General features: G+C 44.7%; 1 protein-coding gene across 1 annotated transcript in view; it reads right to left on the bottom strand.

Moving 5' to 3' along the window:
- abcb6a (ATP-binding cassette, sub-family B (MDR/TAP), member 6a) overlaps positions 1–18,413 on the bottom strand; it is a 36,315-nt gene extending 17,902 nt beyond the window's left edge. The window contains exons 1-9 of the mRNA XM_041855672.2: positions 18,201–18,413; positions 16,381–16,917; positions 14,228–14,371; positions 11,311–11,500; positions 10,944–11,036; positions 9,181–9,373; positions 1,837–1,958; positions 1,483–1,592; positions 1,171–1,236 (exon numbers count right to left, since the gene is read on the bottom strand). Of these exons, the coding sequence (XP_041711606.1) occupies positions 1,171–1,236; positions 1,483–1,592; positions 1,837–1,958; positions 9,181–9,373; positions 10,944–11,036; positions 11,311–11,500; positions 14,228–14,371; positions 16,381–16,905 (1,443 nt within the window). The 5' untranslated portion in view covers positions 16,906–16,917; positions 18,201–18,413. The remainder of the gene's footprint in view (positions 1–1,170; positions 1,237–1,482; positions 1,593–1,836; positions 1,959–9,180; positions 9,374–10,943; positions 11,037–11,310; positions 11,501–14,227; positions 14,372–16,380; positions 16,918–18,200) is intronic.
- Between the last annotated feature and the right edge of the window lie 661 nt (positions 18,414–19,074).

Raw genomic sequence — 19,074 nt, 5'->3', positions numbered from 1 at the left:
GGGGTATGAATACTTTCTGAAGGCACTGTGTATCCATCCGCCTGTGACGCCTACTGACCTCTTGCACACACATACTAACACTAATACCCACACACTTACATACACTCACCACCACGCACACACCCACATGCTGCTGGCATCCTGTTTACTATTACATTATTATTTATCCTGCTACCAGTCACTTTCTCCTAATCCCTGCCTACATGTACATATCTACCTCAAATACTCCAGTATCCCTGCACATTGTACATTTACCCTGTATATAGCTTCCTCTCTTATTTGTCATGTTATTATATGTATTTTTCTTATTAGTTACACTTTTTTGATAGGGCTTGCAAGTTAACTAAATGAGCCCCACAGTAATGCCGGCGTGATTTAGGACTTCTAACTCATTTTATAGATTGTTTGTTTGAGCTACAGACTTCTGGGTTGTAACATTGGATTTGTCTATTTCTTCTGCATCCATTAGCCTGTATGACGAACAGGGATTGAGCTAGAGCGGTTTTTGTGAGACAAGGGTGGATCTTGAAGGGGACCAGGGCAGGGTTTTTAAACAAATACATCTGTAGAGTCCGAATGGTTTGAGCTACAAACTATTAAAAGCTATATGTGAAAAGCCGAAACTCCCACAAACACTCACAAGATACACAAGAGTCATTAGAAGGTAAGGGGTTCTTCTACATAGAAGATCATTGGAAATCCCAAGACATAATATGGTAATAAGCTCACATAGTTGCTGTCACAAACTCCACACAGTTGTCACTGACTAGTTGGATATTCATTTCCCAAAGAACAAAGCACTTCTGTAAATTCATTTTTATCAGGTTTTTGCTTTGGCTGGACTTGTTTTTTAAATTTACATTTGTCAATAAAACTCATGAATGCAACTGTTTATGTTAAATTGTTTTGTATTCTACATGTAGCCTTGGTTGTCCTGAAAAGAAAACAGTAAAACACTTCCTTGTGAGGCTAAATATAAAAGGCTGGACAGATAAATGAAAGTCAGATAAATGAAAAGCCGATTTTTGCTGGGGTCTCGGGACTGTGCATGTGACAAATATAATGTGAAACTTGAATTTACCTGAATAACCAAAGCAAGCACTCTGGTGTAACTTTAAACAGATCTACATTCTCAACTTTTCAGCGTTTGGCATCTATGGTCTAGATTACCTGATACTTCAGGATGGCGTCCTCAAAACGGTTCACCTCGTAATTCTCTGCGTTGTAGTACTTCACCTGTTGGAAAAACATTACAATCGCAGCCATGAAGCAACTTTGAAGCTGCAGAAATGCAATATGTTTGTGGGCAGCTTCATGTGCCACCATGGCAAGTGGGGATTCTGGGTCGTGTTCATTAGGCATCAAACAGACAAAACATTTTTAGTTTCTCGTTGAATAATGTTTTTAAACATTTTCTGTTGCGTGCCCTAATGAAGACAATCCAAGTATTGAGGTTAAAGGTCAATGGGACCGTCTCGGTACCGTCTCAAAGTTGAGCAGGGAGTCCACCGCCTTGGACTTGGTGTTGTTGTCCTGGGTGTTCATGTCTCGCCTGTACTTGGTCCTCCATTCCGTGATGATGATGGTAAGGGCTGAAGAGATATATTGATAGACCATTATGAAATACATTGGTGTTACCAGAACTCAGTCGAATGCATATGTAAAATGCTTTCAAGTAGGTGTGCTTGAATTAGCTTGTAGTTGTTTTAATTTACACTTTTGGGACTATTCTATTGGTGCAGCTCAAGTCATTTGAAAGTATTTCACACATATCGGATTATTGTTACTTTATAAAAATAACTAAATTAGCTCTCGAAAAGGAGGCCTTGTACTCACTGAGATAGAGGAACATGCAGACGAATACGATGAGTCCGAACCAGGCGTTGAAGTAGGTGATGAAGTAGATGATGGAGATAACGATATCTGCGATGGTGGGGAAGATGCTGAATACGATGTAGCTGTGGAGAGAAATAGAGGGGTTTACCTCAGAATTCACACACAGAAACTCTACTGACTGTCTAGAGGTTAGGATGACACTAAGAAACTAAGACATACTACAGGGGGATCGCAATTGGGTCACATTACACTGGTTGGTAGTGATGGAAGAAATGGAATGTAGACTACATTTTCGACAATTGAGTAAACCCCTGAGGGAGCAGTCTATCTAAGCTTTGAGAATAAGATAATCAGACCTAGATCAAACATGTATTTTCAGTGTTTCCCCTATATTCATTTAGCACACAGCTGTACATTTCGATGAAACATGGTAAAGCCCCAAAATTGCCTACCCTGGAAGCCTGTGTTTCAGACATAAGGAAGTGGATGGAGGCAAATCTTTTACTTTTAAACTCGGACAAAACAGAGATGCTAGTTCTAGGTCCCAAGAAACAAAGAGATATGCTGTTGGATCTGACAATTAATCTTGATGGCTGTACAGTCGTCTCAAATAAAACTGTGAAGGACCTCAGCGTTACTCTGGACACTGTTCTCTCTTTTGATGAACATATCAAGAATATTTCAAGGACAGCTTTTTTCAATCTTCGTAACATTGCAAAAATCAGACACTTTTTGTCCAAAAATGATGCAGAAAAGCTAATCCATGCTTTTGTCACTTCTAGATTAGACTACTGCAATGCTCTACTCTCCGGCTACCCGGATAAAGCACTAAATAAACTTCAGTTAGTGCTAAACACACCTGCTAGAATCCTGACTAGAACCTACAAATTTGATCATATTTATTTAGTGCTAGCCTCTCTACATTAGCTTCCTGTTAAGGCTAGGGCTGATTTCAAGGTTGTACTGCTAACCTACAAAGCATTACATGGCCTTGCTCCTACTTATCTCTCCGATTTGGTCCTGCCGTACATACCTACACATACGCTACGGTCACAAGACGCAGGCCTCCTTATTGTCCCTAGAATTTCTAAGCAAACAGCTGGAGGCAGGGCTTTCTCCTATAGATCTAAATTTTTATGGAATGGTCTGCCTATCCATGTGAGAGACGCAGACTCGGTCTCGACCTTTAAGTCTTTACTGAAGAGTCATCTCTTCAGTAGGTCCTATGATTGAGTGTAGTCTGGCCCAGGGGTGCAAAGGTGAACGGCAAGGCACTGGAGTGACGAACCGCCCTTGCTGTCTCTGCCTGGCCGGCTCCCCTCTCTCCACTGGGATTCTCTGCCTCTGACCCTATTACGGGGGCTGAGTCACTGGCTTACTAGTGCTCTTCCATGCTGTCCCTAGGAGGGGTGTGTCACTTGAGTGGGTTGAGTCACAGACGTGATCTTCCTGTCCGGTTTTGCGCCCCCTTGGGCTCGTGCGGTGGAAGAGATCTTCGTGGGCTATACTCAGCTTTGTCTCAGGGTAGTAAGTTGGTGGTCTGTTGATATCCCTCTAGTGATGTGGGGTCTGTGCTTTGGCAAAGTGGGTGGGGTTATATCCTGCCTGGTTGGCCCTGTCCGGGGGTATCGTCGGACGGGGCCACAGTGTCCCCTGACGCACCCGTCTCAGTCTCCAGTATCTATGCTGCAATAGTCTATGTGCCGGGGGGCTAGGGTCAGTCTGTTATATCTGGTGTAATTCTCCTGTCTTATCTGGTGTCCTGTGTGAATTTAAGTATGCTCCCTCTAATTCTCTCGCTCTCCCTCCCGGAGGACCTGAGCCCTAGGATCAGGACTACCTGGCCTGATGTCTCCTGGATGTCCCCAGTCCACCTGATCGTGCTGCTGCTCCAGTTTCAACTGTTCTGCCTGCGGCTAGGGAACCCTGATTTATTCACCGGACGTGCTACCTTGTCCCGGACCTGCTGTTTTCGACTCTCTCTACCACATCTGCCGTCTCGACCTCTGAATGCTCGGCTATGAAAAGCCAACTGACATTTACTCCTGAGGTACTGACTGTTGCACCCTCTACAACCACTGTGATTATTATTTGACCCTGCTGGTCATCTATGAACGTTTGATCATCTTGAAGAACAATCTGGCCTTAAACGGCCATGTACTCTTATAATCTCCACCCGGCACAGCCAGAAGAGGAGTGGCCACCCCTCAGAGCCTGGTTCCTCTCTAGGTTTCTTCTTAGGTTTTCGTACGTATTTCCCTATCACACTTTTCATCCTTCTACTAAATATACCTTCCTGCAACCCGCCTCACTCAATGTGGAACGGATTCTATTATTGACTTAACTTTTATCTAGAATCTCCAGTTGAAACTAGCTAGCCAGCTAACTAGCTACTTGCTATTAGCCACCGTTAGCGGTATTCACCCAGAATGGAATAACTGAATCACTGGACATTAACACCGGATCGCAACTAGCTAGCCGCAACCGAATGGATGTTGCTGTTGGCTAATCACCACTGCCCCTCGAAGCAAGCACCAGTTAGCCTCGAGCCAGGCCCATATCCCGGCTATCTACCTCTCTGTCTACCGGACGGGAGTAGCCAGCTAACTAGCTACTTGCTATTAGCCACCGTTAGCGGTTTTTCATCATTGTCCGTGGCCTGCACTACCTACCAGCCAGCTCTAGCCTGGACTATTATCGGCCAGTCTGCACTGTCTGCACAGTGCGTTATCGACCCAGAACATATAGGTTTTTCTGTCGGAATCACTGGACCTTTAACACCGGATCATCGCAACTAGCTAGCTGCAACCAAATGGATGTTGTTGTTGGCTAATCAGACTTGAGCTAGCCTTGAGTCAGGCCCATCTCCCGGCTATCTACCTCTCTGTCAACCGGACGGGACCTCCTAGAGTCGACACGGAGCCCCGCCAATCCATCACGACTGGTCTGCCGACGTAATCGTCTGTGGTTTCAACAGGCTTCCCGTTGTGACGACCACGACGATCCATCTGCTAGCCCCGGCCCGCTAGCACACACAAACAACAGCCGTGCTTCCTGCTAGCCTGTGCTGTAGCACCAATTCGAACTGCTCTCGGACTCACATATTGCTGTTCACTGGACCTTATGATCACTCAGCTGCACAGCTGATGCCTGCTGGACTGTTCCTTTACACGGTACCCTGTCCTATTTATCTGTTTAGCCTCAGCCCAAACTTTCATCGCCATTACCAGTTGTTGTCTTAGCTCTCTCGAATAACACCTGTGATTGCTTTATGCCTCTTTCCCATGTCAATATGCCTTGCCTATTGCTGTTCCAGTTAGTTCTTATTATACAATTTCACTGTAGAGTCCCATGTCCCTCTCAAACTGCCTCAAATAGTTCCTTTGTTCCACCCCCCATACACACGGAAACCGGCTCAATCGGTGCCTCCAGTGATGCTATCTCTTTCATTGTTACCCAACGCTTAGGTTTACCTCCACTGTACTCATATCCTTCCATATCCTTGTCTGTACATAATGCCCTGAATCTATTCTACAACGCCCGGAAATCTGCCCCCTTTATTCTCTGTACCCAACGCACTAGAAGACCAGTTCTTAAAGCCTTTAGCCGTATACTTATTCTAGTCCTCCTCTGTTCCTCTTGTGATGTAGAGGTTAACCCAGGCCCTGCAGCCCCCAGTATCACTCCTACTCCCCAGGAGCTATCATTTGTTGACTTCTGTAACCGTAAAAGCATTGGATTTTTGCACGTTAACATCCGAAGCCTCCTTCCTAAGTTTGAGTTATTCACTGCATTAGCACACTCTGCCAACCCTGATGTTCTAGCAGTGTCTGAATCCTGGCTTAGGAAGGCCACCAAAAATTCTGAAATTTCCATCCCCATGTCCAACATTTTCCGTCTAGATAGAACTGCCAAAGGGGGTGGAGTTGCAATCTACTGTAGAGATAGCCTGCAGAGCTCTATCATACTATCCAGGTCTGTGCCCAAAGAGTTTGAGCTTCTACTTCTAAAAATCCACCTTTCCAGAAATAAGTCTCTCACTGTTGCTGCCGCTTGCTACAGCCCCCCCTCAGCCCCCAGCTGTGCCCTGGACACCATATGTGAATTGATTGCCCCCCATCTATCCTCAGAGTTCGTACTGCTTGGTGACCTAAACTGGGATATGCTTAATACACCGGCCATCCTACAATCCAAACTAGATGCCCTCAATCACACACAAATTATCAAGGAACCTACCAGGTACAACCCTAAATCCGTAAACATGGGCACCCTTATAGATATCATCCTGACTAACTTACCCTCTAAATACACCTCCGTTGTCTTCAACCAGGATCTAAGTGATCACTGCCTTATTGCCTGCGTCTGTAACAGGTCCGCGGTCAAACGACCACCCCTCATCACTGTCAAACGCTCCCTAAAACACTTTAGCGAGCAGACCCTCCTAATTGACCTGGCCCAGGTATCCTGGATGGATATCAATCTCAGATGCCTGGTTGTTCTTTAAAAGTGCTTTCCTCTCCATCTTAAATAAGCATGCCCCATTCAAAAAATTCAGAACTAAGAACAGATATAGCCCCTGGTTCTCCTCCGACTTGACTGCCCTTGACCAGCACAAAAACATCCTGTGGCGCACGGCATTAGCATCGAATAGCCCCCGCGATATGCAACTTTTCAGGGAAGTTAGGAACCAATATACATAAGCAGTTAGGAAAGCAAAGGCTAGCTTTTTCAAACAGAAATTTGCATCCTGTTGCACTAACTCCAAAAAGTTTGGGCACCTCCTCCCAGCTGCCCACTGCACTGAGGCTAGGAAACACTATCACCACTGATAAATCTACAATAATCAAGAATTTCAACAAGCATTTTGCTACGGCTGGCCATGCTTTCCACCTGGCTACCACTACCCCGGTCACCAGCTCTGCACCCTCCGCTGCAACCAAACCTCTGCTGCCAAACATGCCCTCGTAAAACTGACTATCCTACCGATCCTTGACTTCGGCGATGTCATTTACAAAATAGCTTCCAACACTCTACGCAGCAAATTGGATGAAGTCTATCACAGTGCCATCCGTGTTGTCACCTCACCAAAGCCCCATATACTACCCACCAATGTGACCTGTACGCTCTTGTTGGCTGGTCCTCACTACATATTCGTCGGCAAACCCACTGGCTCCAGGCCATCTATAAATCACTACTAGGCAAATCCCCGCCTTATCTTAGCTCATTGGTCACCATAGCAACACCCACCCGTAGTATGCGCTCCAGCAGGTATATCTCACTGGTCATCCCCAAAGCCAACACCTCCTTTGACTGCCATTCCTTCCAGTTCTCTGCTGCCAATGACTGGAACGAACAGCAAAAATCTCTGAAGCTGGAGACTCTGATCTCCCTCACTAACTTTAAGCATCAGTTGTCAGAGCACCTTACCGATCACTGCACCTGTACACAGCCCATCTGAAATTAGCCCACACAACTACCTCATCCCCATATTGTTATTTATTTTGCTAATTTGCACCCCAGTATCTCTATTTGCACATCATCTTTTGCACATCTATCATTCCAGTGTTAATACTAATTGTAATTATTTTGCACTATGGCCTATTTATTGCCTTACCTCCATAACTTGCTACATTTGCACACACTGTATATATATTTTCTGTTGTATTTTTGACTTTGTTTGTTTTACCCCATATGTGTTGTTGTTTTTATCGCACTGCTTTGCTTTATCTTGGCCAGGTCGCAGTTGTAAATGAGAACTTGTTCTCAACTGGCTTAACTGGTTAAATAAAGGTAAAAAAAAAAAAAAAAAGGTTCCTGCCTTTCTAGGGAGTTTTCCTAGCCACCGTGCTTCTACATCTGCATTGCTTGCTGCTTGGGGTTTTAGGCTGGGTTTCTGTATAGCACTTTGTGACATCTGCTGATGTAAAAAGTGCTTTATAAATACATTTGATTGATTGACTTATTCCACATTTTGATGTGTTACAGCCTGAATTCAAAATTGATTAAATATATTGTTTGTCCTCATCCATCTACACACACACACACAATACCCCATAATGACAAAGTAACATAAATAAAATATTTGCTAATTTATAGAAAATTAAATACAGAAATCTTATTTACATAACTATTCACACCCTGAGTCAATACATGTACATGTTAGAATCACCTGTGGCAGCGATTACAGCAGTGAGTCTTTCTGGGTAAGTCTCTAAGAGCTTTGTTCACCTGGATTGTACAATATTTGCGCATTATTCTTTTAAAATTCTTCAAGACGATTTATGACAAAACCTATAACTAGGCCACTCAGGAACATTCATTGTCTTCTTGGTAAGCAACTCCAGTTCAGATTTTGGCTTTGTGTTGTAGGTTGAGTGTCTGGTGGAAAGCAGAAAGAACCAGGTTTTCCTCTAGGATTTTGCCTGTGCTTAGCTCCATTCCATTTCTTTGTATCCTAAAAAAAGTCTCTAGTCCTTGCCGATTACAAGCATGCCCATAACATGATGCAGTGGCACTGTAAGAACTGTAAAGCTGCTGGGTTTTTCACGCCCAACAGTTTCCTGTGTGTATCAAGAATGGTCCACCACCCAAAGGACATCCAGCCAACTAGACACAACTGTGGGAAGCATTGGAGTCAACATGAGCCTGCATCCCTGTGGAACGCTTTCGACCCCTTGTAGAGTCCATGCCCCGACGAATTGATGCTATTCTGAGGGCAAAAGGGGGTGTTGCAACTAATCATGTTAATGTTTTGTACACTCAGTGTATATTTGTAAACAATCTTTGAGAACTAACAACCACCAGAATGAAAACTAGACAGTCAGTGAGAATAAAACATTTTAAAAAATGTCATGACATTGGGCTCCCATTGATGTTGTTATAATGTTTGAGTCACTCAGATAGCATGAGAACAATTTTTTTGTTGTTTTGAAATTGCAGGAAATTATCTTTAAAACTAACCAAAAAGAATATCTGCGGCCAAGAGGAAGGCCACTGGCCACGCCATCACCCCCCCCAAACCGACCTTAATTTTGCCACAGCTGCTGAAAAGAATCCTAGGAGAAACACTTATATCAAATACTTTTAAACACTTGAGCTGCACTTGATACAGTTAGTCTGGTACAATGGAGCATATTAAATAAATGGAATAATCCCGAAAGTGCAAAGCAAATTTAAAGCGCACCTCAGACAATTTCAATTATTTGACATATTCGACCAGTGTCTGAAAGTAATCATTAGTAATCTACCGCAGGTAGACGTAAAGCGCTTTGAGCATCTGGAAAAACGCTATATAACTTCAATCAACACACACACAAACGCACAATTTATTATTAGGAGACCCACCTGAGCAGGCTATTGATGGAGGAGGTGCCGCGGTCGATGCTACGCAGGACGTCCCCGGTGCGCCGGCCCAGGTGCCAGCGCAGCGACAATGAGTGCAGGTGGCCGAACAGACGCACCTGCACCACCCGGTTGGTGTACTGCTGCACGCGGATCCACAGGAAGGAGCGCAGGTTACTGACGAAGCCGGACGCACCTAGAGAGAGAGTAAGGTACAGGAAAGAGAAGAAGAGAGAGAGGGAGAAGGGGGGAGGGTAAGAGTGGGGTTGGGGAGAGTAGAGAGAGGGGGGAAGGCGAAAGGGGAGCGGAGATATAGAGAGCGAGGGAACAAGAGAGATAATTAAAATAACAGTACTCAAGGAGTCCAAGGAATGGGTGTAGCAGAGAAAGACAATATGGAGGTGAAATTCCCACTCACCCAGGGCTCTAAATTATTTATATATTTTTAAATTGGTAGCACTGGTGTTCCCAACTTAAAAAAGTTAGGAGCACCACATGAAATTTAGGAGCACCAGAAAATACGATTTTAAAAAAATTGATTAATATACAGCCTATATTGGGCCTATATGAATTATAGCTACTTTCGAAGCACATGTTGTGCCCTATAAACTAACATGTAACACTGTAAATACATTAGTTTATTATAAAAGCTAAAACGTTGATACAAATACCTGTCATTGAAATTACAAAGTCATCTGTGGAATATTAGGTTTCTACATTGTGTAAAAGCACTATTTTCCTATTGAGAGAGAAGGGTGTAATTGCAGACCGCAATTAGGGGCGTTTTCTGATATAGGCGTTTCTTGATATCACGATGCTCACCATTGGTCCGTGGCCATTTCTTTCGCGTCGGGACAACAGTTGTTGACAACTGTAGCATTGTAGCTAAGCCTAACCCTTTTCCTAACTTTAACCTCATTCTCCTAACCTGCCACACTAATTCACCTGACACGTTAATAATCCAAACCTGCCACGTTACTGATCCTAACCTGCCACGTTAATGATCCTAACCTGCCAAGTTAATGATCCTAACCTGCCACGTTAATGATCCTAACCTGCTATGTAAACAAATCCTATTTGTCGAGAAACCATCCGTCTCGTAACACCAGAATTGACCAATGGCAGGCACCAATGGATGTTTCCTGATATCAAGGAATGACCACATCAGGAAACGCCCCAAATTGCGGTCTGCAAATACACCATATTGTTTGAGATGCATTAGATAAAACATTTTACACTGTCTCTTTAAAAGGTCAGGTTTGTGATGATGAAATGCAAGATATCTGTCATTCATTCATTGCTATGTTCATTGATCTCCTGAAGAAGCTGTCCCTTTTCCTTTCTTTCTGTGCCCCCAAATGTTTGGATATACTGGTCAAGTTACCAGGTTGTTAGCTAGCTAGCCAATGCAGTAACATGACTGAACAAAGTGTCAACAAATGGTTAACGCGCGAGTAGTTTTAGAACAACCCACAACATGGTTTATGAATGTAAAATGTCGTCCCAGCTTTTCACTATAGGAAGATAAAAATGTTGCGCCAGTAATATGGGTCAGATCTTTTGACCTGGTTGGGCTGGAAGCAAGCAGCTTTCGCTGTAGAAATGGTGCAACAATGACGCTAACGAATCTCCACTCGCTTGTTTCACTAGGGCACTTGGAAACAACGGTACGGCGAAGCCTTATCATTACAACCAAAATAAAACTCCTAGTCGCACAGCAAAATATTATTAACAAAATTGGTCGCACTTTAGAACCCTGCACTCACCTGCCCCTCCACCTTGCAGGAACTTCAGCAAGACGTAGACACACACAGTGGTGGCCAAGGTCGTCCAGCTGCTTCCATCAGTCAGCTCATTCACTGTGAGTGTGTGAGAGAGAGAGAGAGAGAGAGAGGTTTTGAAAAGGGTTGACAGTCCCAGGTCATCTTTTCTACAGTTTTGCTGGGCAGGTTATCAGATGTCAGCCACAATGATATCCTAAAAAACTTCTGAGAATGTGCAGCGCAGCACCAATAAAGACAACCTGCAACGCAACCAATAAGGCTATGACAGCAACAAGTAGGAATTTAAAAAGGCATCCAGATAAAAGCTGGATCTAGGGGAGATGTTGTGAAACAAGGGATGCTCTCTCACCGATGTTCTTGTAGTAGATGGGCACAAAGACATTGATGACCCTCTCCAGACCCAGCAGGCACAGGCAGAGGAGCACCAGGCCCTGTAACAGCATGCTGCCTTTGGGCCACATGTAGGGCACCAGCAGACGCACCTTCTGCCCAAAGTCCTGCCAGGTAGACAGGGATTCCTCTGCCCCATCCAACAGAGGCTGGGGTACAGATAGAGATATTAGGGGTTATTATGGGCATACATATGCAGACCTACTGTAGAGGCATGTCGTGAACTTAATAAATATAGACAGACAGTATAGACTCATTACAAACTACTGTACGTTACACACCCAATCACACTGAAAAGGGACACATTCTTATTTATACAATATATATATTGGATATTGTACACACATAAACAACAACAAAAAAGGTTGTGGCCGGGGACTTTAATGCAGGCAAACTTAAATTGGTTTTAGCTCATTTCTATCAGCATGTCACATGTGCAACCAGAGGGGAAAAAACTCTAGACCACCTTTATTTCACACACAGAGACGCGTACACAGCTCTCCCTCAATTTGGCAAATCTGACCATAATTCTATCCTCCTGATTCCTGCTTACAAGCAAAAACTAAAGCAGGAAGTACCAGTGACTCGCTCAATACGGAAGTGGTCAGATGACGTGGATGCTAAGCTACAGGACTGTTTTGCTAGCACAGACTGGAATATGTTCCGGGATTCATCCAATGGCATTGAGGAGTATATCACCTCCGTCACTAGCTTCATCAATAAGTGCATCGATGATGTCGTCCCCACAGTGACCGTACGTACATATCCCAACCAGAAGCCATGGAGTTGCCGCTTTCAAGGAGTGGGACACTAATCCGGACGCTTATAAGAAATCCTGCTATGCCCTCAGACAAACCATCAAACAGGCAAAGCGTCAATACAGGACTAAGATTGAATCCTACCTTACCAGCTCTGATGCTCGTCGGATGTGGCAGGGCTTACAAACTATTACGGACTACAAAGGGAAACCCAGCCGCGAGCTGCCCAGTGACGCGAGCCTAACAGACAGGCTAAATGCCTTTTATGCTCGCTTCGAGGCAAGCAACACTGAAGCAGGCATGAGAGCACCAGCTGTTCCGGATGACTGTGAGTTCACGCTCTCCGTAGCCGATGTGAGCAAGACCTTTAAACAGGTCAACATTCACAAGGCCGTGGGGCCAGACAGATTACCAGGATGTGTACTCAGAGCATGCGCGGACCAACTGGCAAGTGTCTTCACAGACATTTTCAACCTCTCCCTGACCGAGTCTGTAATACCTACATGTTTCAAGCAGATCACCATAGTCCCTTTGCCCAAGAACTTCAAGGTAACCTGCCTAAATGACTACCGCCCAGTAGCACTCACGTCGGTAGCCATGAAGTGCTTTGAAAGGCTGGTCATGGCTCAAATCAACACCATCATCCCAGAAACCCTAGACCCACTCCAATTTGCATACCGCCCCAACAGATCCACAGATGATGCAATCTCAATTGCACTCCACACTTTCCCACCTGGACAAAAGGAACACCTATGTGAGAATGCTGTTCATTGACTACAGCTCAGCGTTCAACACCATAGTGCCCACAAAGCTCATCACTAAACTAAGGACCCTGGGACAAAACACCTCCCTCTGCAACTGGATCCTGGACTTCCTGGTGGGCTGCCCCCAGTTGGTAAGGGTAGGCAACAACACACCTGCCACGCTGATCCTCAACACGGGTCCCCTCAGGGGTGCGTGCTTAGTCCCCTCCTGTACTCCCTGTTCACCCACGACTGCGTGGCCAAGCACAACTCCAACACCATCATTACGTTTTCTGACGACACAATAGTGGTAGGCCTGATCACCGACAACGATGAGACAGCCTATAGGGAGGAGGTCAGAGACCTGGCAGTGTGGTGCCAGGACAACAACCTCTCCCTCAACGTGAGCAAGACAAAGGAGCTGATCGTGGACTACAGGAAAAGGAGGGCAGAACACGCCCCCATTCACATCGACAGGGCTGTGGTGGAGCGGGTCGAGAGCTTCAAGTTCCTTGGTGTCCACATCACCAACAAACTATCATGGTCCAAACACACCAAGACAGTCGTGAAGAGTGCATGACAAAGCCTATTCCCCCTCAGGAGACTGAAAAGATTTGGCATTGGTCCCCAGAATCTTAAACATTTCTACAGCTGCACCATTGAGAGCATCCTGAACGGTTGCATCGCCGCCTGGTATGACAACTGCTCGGCATCCGACCGTAAAGTGCTACAGAGGGTAGTGCATACTGTCCAGTTCATCACTGGGGCCAAGCTTCATGCCATCCAGGACTTCTATACTAGGCAAGTGTCAGAAGGCCCAAAAAAAACTCCAGTCACCCAAGTCATAGACTGTTCTCTCTGCTACCGCACGGCAAGCGGTACCGGAGCGCCAAGTCTAGGTCCAAAAGGCTCCTTAACAGCTTCTACCCCCAAGTCATAAGACTGCTGAACAATTAATCAAATGGCTACCCGGACTATTTGCATTTAATTTTTTTTTACACTGAGGCTACTCGCTGTTCATTATTTATGAATAGTCACTTTACCCCTACCTACATGTACATTTACCTCAATTACATTTACATTTTAGTCATTTAGCAGACGCTCTTATCCAGAGCGACTTACAGTTAGTGAGTGCATACATATTTTCATACTGGCCCCCCATGGGAAACGAACCCACAACCCTGGCGTTGCAAGCGCCATGCTCTACCAACTGAGCTACACGAGCTACTCGACTAACCTGTACCCACACACATTGACTCGGTACTGGTACCCCCTGTATTTAGCCTCGTTATTGTTATTTCACGGTAAGGTCTACACCTGTTGTATGCGGCGCATGTGACAAATTACATATTATTTGATTTGATTACTAGGTTACCTGGCCAGTGCTGCCCTCCACGTCACGTTCGTCCTCGTTGATCAGGAGCATGTACGGTCTCCGTGGTAATCCCGGAGCCTTCAGGCCCAGGAAGAAGAGTGTTCCCGTGCCGACGTAGCGCATCAACCAAAGAGAAAATTCCACCTGAGGTAATGAATGAAAAATGCTAAGTCATGAGACACTAAAGTCAAATCTGCAGTTTTGGTAAAAAGCTGAGGGAATGGCCTGGTGAAATGGAACCACTCTCAAATACATAGACAGAGCTATGGATGCAAGGACTGACCATCCATGATATCAAAATTATAGCTTTAACCATGTTTTGAGGCTATACACTGTTTGTTTACATTTACAATGTTTATATTAAAGTAAAACAAGCTTATATGTTGGGTTGTGATGGGGTGTGACAGTTGAACTAAGCTCTTGAGGTATTTATAAGTTATAATCTTCAAGAATCAATGGGTATATATCATTAGTCCAAAAATGGATGTAGCAATTGCAGATTGACTCTTTAAAGGAATACTACACTCATAAACTATATTTTAGTATGTTGTCCACTGTTAATTCAATTCCAATGGTACTCTTAATACAATCCCATCACAATCCCAAATGGTGCATGTCAGCAGTCAAAATGTTTGTTTTTTTAGTGTAGTATTCCTGCTGACTGACAAGCATAACTGTATAAAACACAGAAAAACCATATTTCAATACTTAATTCAACACATAACATTTGTCTTACATTTACATTTGAGTAATTTAGCAGACACTCTTATCCAGAGTGATTTACATGGTTAAGTGCCTTGCTCAAGGGTACATTGACAGATTTTTCACCTAGTCTGCTCTGGGATTCAAACTAGCGACCTTTCGGTTACTGGTCCAACGCTCTTAAACGGTGGTCTACCTGCTGCCCCAACTTCAATGTGAGGCCGAGGCTATCATTCAAAAAGTCATTTACTCAGGAGTTGTTGGATCATTCAGGATTGGAGGAGAGGTGAGTCAGTGATTACAGTCAGACTGACTGTACAAAGTAACCAGTGGACTGTGTCATATACTTTGTGATATAACAACCCATTGGAAGAGCTAAGATGGTGAAAGCTTGGTAAAAAGCTAATGAAGATGCATTCAGAATGCATTAGTTGAATACAACTGGGAGACATACTAAACAGCCATACCTCAAGACTTGTACAACCTAAAGACATGCTGAGTGGGACGACCAATGACAGCCACTGGGAGGGGCTAAGAAAAGGTGTGATCTGATTGGTTACAAAATGTATATTTGGGGGCGTGGCCAGAGGGAGAGGGATGTAGACGGCAAGATGGGGCAATGACTCAGCACTTCTAGAGTTACTCAAAGCTGACTAATGATCATGGCTCCTCCCCTTTCCACTGCTGTGTCATGGTTGGAATGCCAGTTTCTATTTTAGCAGTCTTCTTGTGAGAAACTGCTTTGTAATAGATTATTTTTTCTTTACAATCACAACAGTCATGACGAAATGGGATTTAGAGGTTATTAAGTAGGTACTTAGGGTTGATAAGAAACATTAAACCTAGCCTATGTGTCCCATTTACACAGATACAGTATCACACCTATGAGTAGACTGAGGTTGTTAAAATGTTGACATATAATGTTACTGGCTATTAGCATTAAACTTAACATTGCGTTTCCACACTCCATTACACAAGTGTAGTAGTGGGCTTTCTTAAAAGTAAGTCAGTCTACTCATAGGGTGTGATACTGTATCTGTGTAAATGGGACAAATAGGCTTGGTGAAACAACCGCAATGAAACTAGGGAGTGGGATGGCACTTCTTCCTCACTTAAGTTTGAGCTGTGGGGGTTCATTCAAAGAGGTGAAACGTTTGAAGTGATGCAGATAGAAACGCAAGGAATAGATCTAGCACCATTTCCAACTTAACCTGACAAACATGTTTATTCTACACCAATACATTTTTATCTGACGGTCCTCTAATGCTACACCCTCCTGAACAGACCCCAGTGCCACGTTCAATAGGTTGTGGAACATTCAGATAGAAATACATTATGTAGAACAGACGTGTCTATTTGAGTGATATGTAGAGTGAGGAATCACGTCAGCTCTATTGGGGACATTCTACAATGTTACACCCTCCTCAACAATACCCCTGGTCCTATCTCACTTGCTGCTGTGTGTTCTCCAGGCCCCACCACCAGTAAGGGCTTGCCCAGGAGACGAAGGCCAGGTTCTCCGCCGAGAATGCCACAGCCCAGAAGAGCAGCAGCACCGTGCTGTGGCCCCGCGTCCGGTCCCTCACCAGAACCCTCCTCCTCTCCAGCCTTAGCAGGGCCACGGCCCAGACCCAGCCCAGCATGGACAGGCAGCCGTACAGCACCACGTAGCCAGGGAGTTCCCCTACCCCGCCTCCACCAGTCGCCCTCCACACCAGCCCCCCCAGGAACTGCAGCAGGAGGAGCAGGGAGACTGCCAGTTGGAGGCCATAGAGGCGCGAGCGCGGTATGAACTTGGGCTCCATCTCGGTGCCGTAGCGGCGGTAGCAGACGCAGTGGAAGGTGCCGAAGAAGAAGGAGAGGGTAAGCAGGACGGTGGGCACCAGGGTGAAGTAGAAGCAGGGTGAGATGCCGCCCTCCAGCCAGGCTTCGGAGATGGAAGCGCTGGCCTCACAGTAGCTTTGCACTGCCACCATGGTGGCTGGGAGCTGGGGAGACAGGGAGGGGGAAAGAGAGTACTCACTATTACAGACATATTACTACAACATTAGGCCTACACATAGGGCTCAAGATCACCATCCTGGTCCACATGGATGTTAAGATATTTTAAAAAGGCAGGACAGGCAAAGGAAATCATACAGTAGACTGCATGAAATTAGTTTTCAAAAATACATTCTGCACAGTATTTTCAGATTTGCACCGGACCTTATTTGTGTCCTATTATAAACTGCTATTCATGATGACATTCAACTAGTCTAACTTCTTCCATTCATAACTACACCAGCAGCGATCAAAAGTGAAGTTAGTCAACACAATGAACACATGTTCATTATTTTGCAGGACAAACATGCTACCCTACGTATCAGGCTCAAGAGTTTATTGAATCTCCTTGAGGTGTATGTGTTGTACTATGAAGCAAAACACAACAAGCATCTCTTCCTAGTCTATAATCATTCAACAGACTTGAATAGGCCTAAGAGATCCAGGCCAGCCCTGCTATATCGGGCTGTGAACTTTAGGATATGGTTAGTGCTTCAGTCATGGCTCCTAACAGCACCCCAGCCAGTCAGGCGAATCCACAACCCATAGTGTCATCTGGGGTGGGCAGTGGACCACTTATAATTCAGTCAAGGCACTTAAGACACTAAAGACAACCAAAACACATCACATTTCATCAACTGATATTCATTAAAAATATCACACCAGCATTAGGTTACAGTGATATGCCGACACATGTCTAATGTACCATGGAGTAGCTTGGCATGTTGGAACGAAGCCCTCACAAGCTCACAAGTTCAGAGAGAGGTCAGACTGCACGTTGTAATTTCAACCAATAAAATGATTCATTTGGATGTATATGATCTTAATTAAAGAACAACTGTACCTTATTATCATAACTCCCCAAAAACTATTAACCGCTAACGTTATTACTCCATTGTTTATGTTTTCGTTGTCATATGATATAGAACTTTGTAAACAAATGATTCAGATGATGTTTTACACAAAAGTTGTTGCTCTCATGGAATTTCTTGAGCACTACAAATATTATCATAGGAATCTAGACGCATTTGCCCCAGTGGAATTGTTTAGACTATGTGTTTATTGGTGGCCCACTCTTTGACAGACAGAGCCTATTTAAACAACGTGACGACGACTGAGCGTCAGGCTAACCTTAGCAGTAAAGTTTTACTCTAGCTACCATTTGTGGAGTAATCTATCTGACCTATCAAGATAGCTAGCTAAGATCTGTTGCTGTCATTACAACACTCACCTTCTCAGGACAAACTGGTGCTGGAAAGCGATTTAGTGAATTGCAGCACCCAACAAATAAACCGTTTTACGCGAAGAGATATTAGAAGTCGATGCCGCCAAAAATAACAATAATGCTCATCTTGTTGTATCAACTTGTAAATTGTCCTTATTCTTCTTGCGCCATGCATGTAGCGAAGTAATCCATGACTCGGCAATCGACACTTTCTTACAAAACAATACTGCCTGAACCGGGTCCTAGCGCCCCCATGTCTCACACGCATGTTCAAAACTAATGTTATGCAATCTCATATATGGCCAGTAGATGACAGTATATACAAAGACATCATACCTCACACCAAAATGCCATCTGAACGCTGGGTCTCATCATACAGTCAGTCAGTATACCAAAATCTTAGCTACAGAAGATTAAAATGGATGAGAAAATACATGTGGCCTCCCGAGTGGCACAGAGTTCTAAGGCACTGCATCACAGTGCTTGAGGCGTCACTACAGACCCGGGTTTGATCCCAGGCTGTGTTATAACCAGCAGTGACAGGGAGTCCCATAGGGCGGAGCACAATTGGCCCAGAGTCGTCCGGGTTTGGCAGGTGGGGCTTTACTTGGCTCATCGCACTCTAGCGTCTCCTTGTGGTAGGCCGAGCGCCTGCTGACTTCGGTCGTAAGTTGAACAGTGTCTCCTCCGACACGTTGGTGCAGCTGGCTTCCGGGTTAAGCTTGCGGGTGTTAAGAAGTGCGGTTAGGCAGGTCATGTTTCGGAGGACTCATGACTCGACCTTCGTCTCTCCCGAGCCCGTTGGGGAGTTGCAACGATGAGACAAGATCACAATTGGATATCACTAAATTGGGGGGAAAAAAGGGGGTAAAATACACAA

The sequence above is a fragment of the Coregonus clupeaformis genome, chromosome 29 (assembly GCF_020615455.1).
Source record: "Coregonus clupeaformis isolate EN_2021a chromosome 29, ASM2061545v1, whole genome shotgun sequence".
Classification (NCBI taxonomy): domain Eukaryota; kingdom Metazoa; phylum Chordata; class Actinopteri; order Salmoniformes; family Salmonidae; genus Coregonus; species Coregonus clupeaformis.
This window is presented reverse-complemented; position numbering and strand designations above follow the sequence as displayed.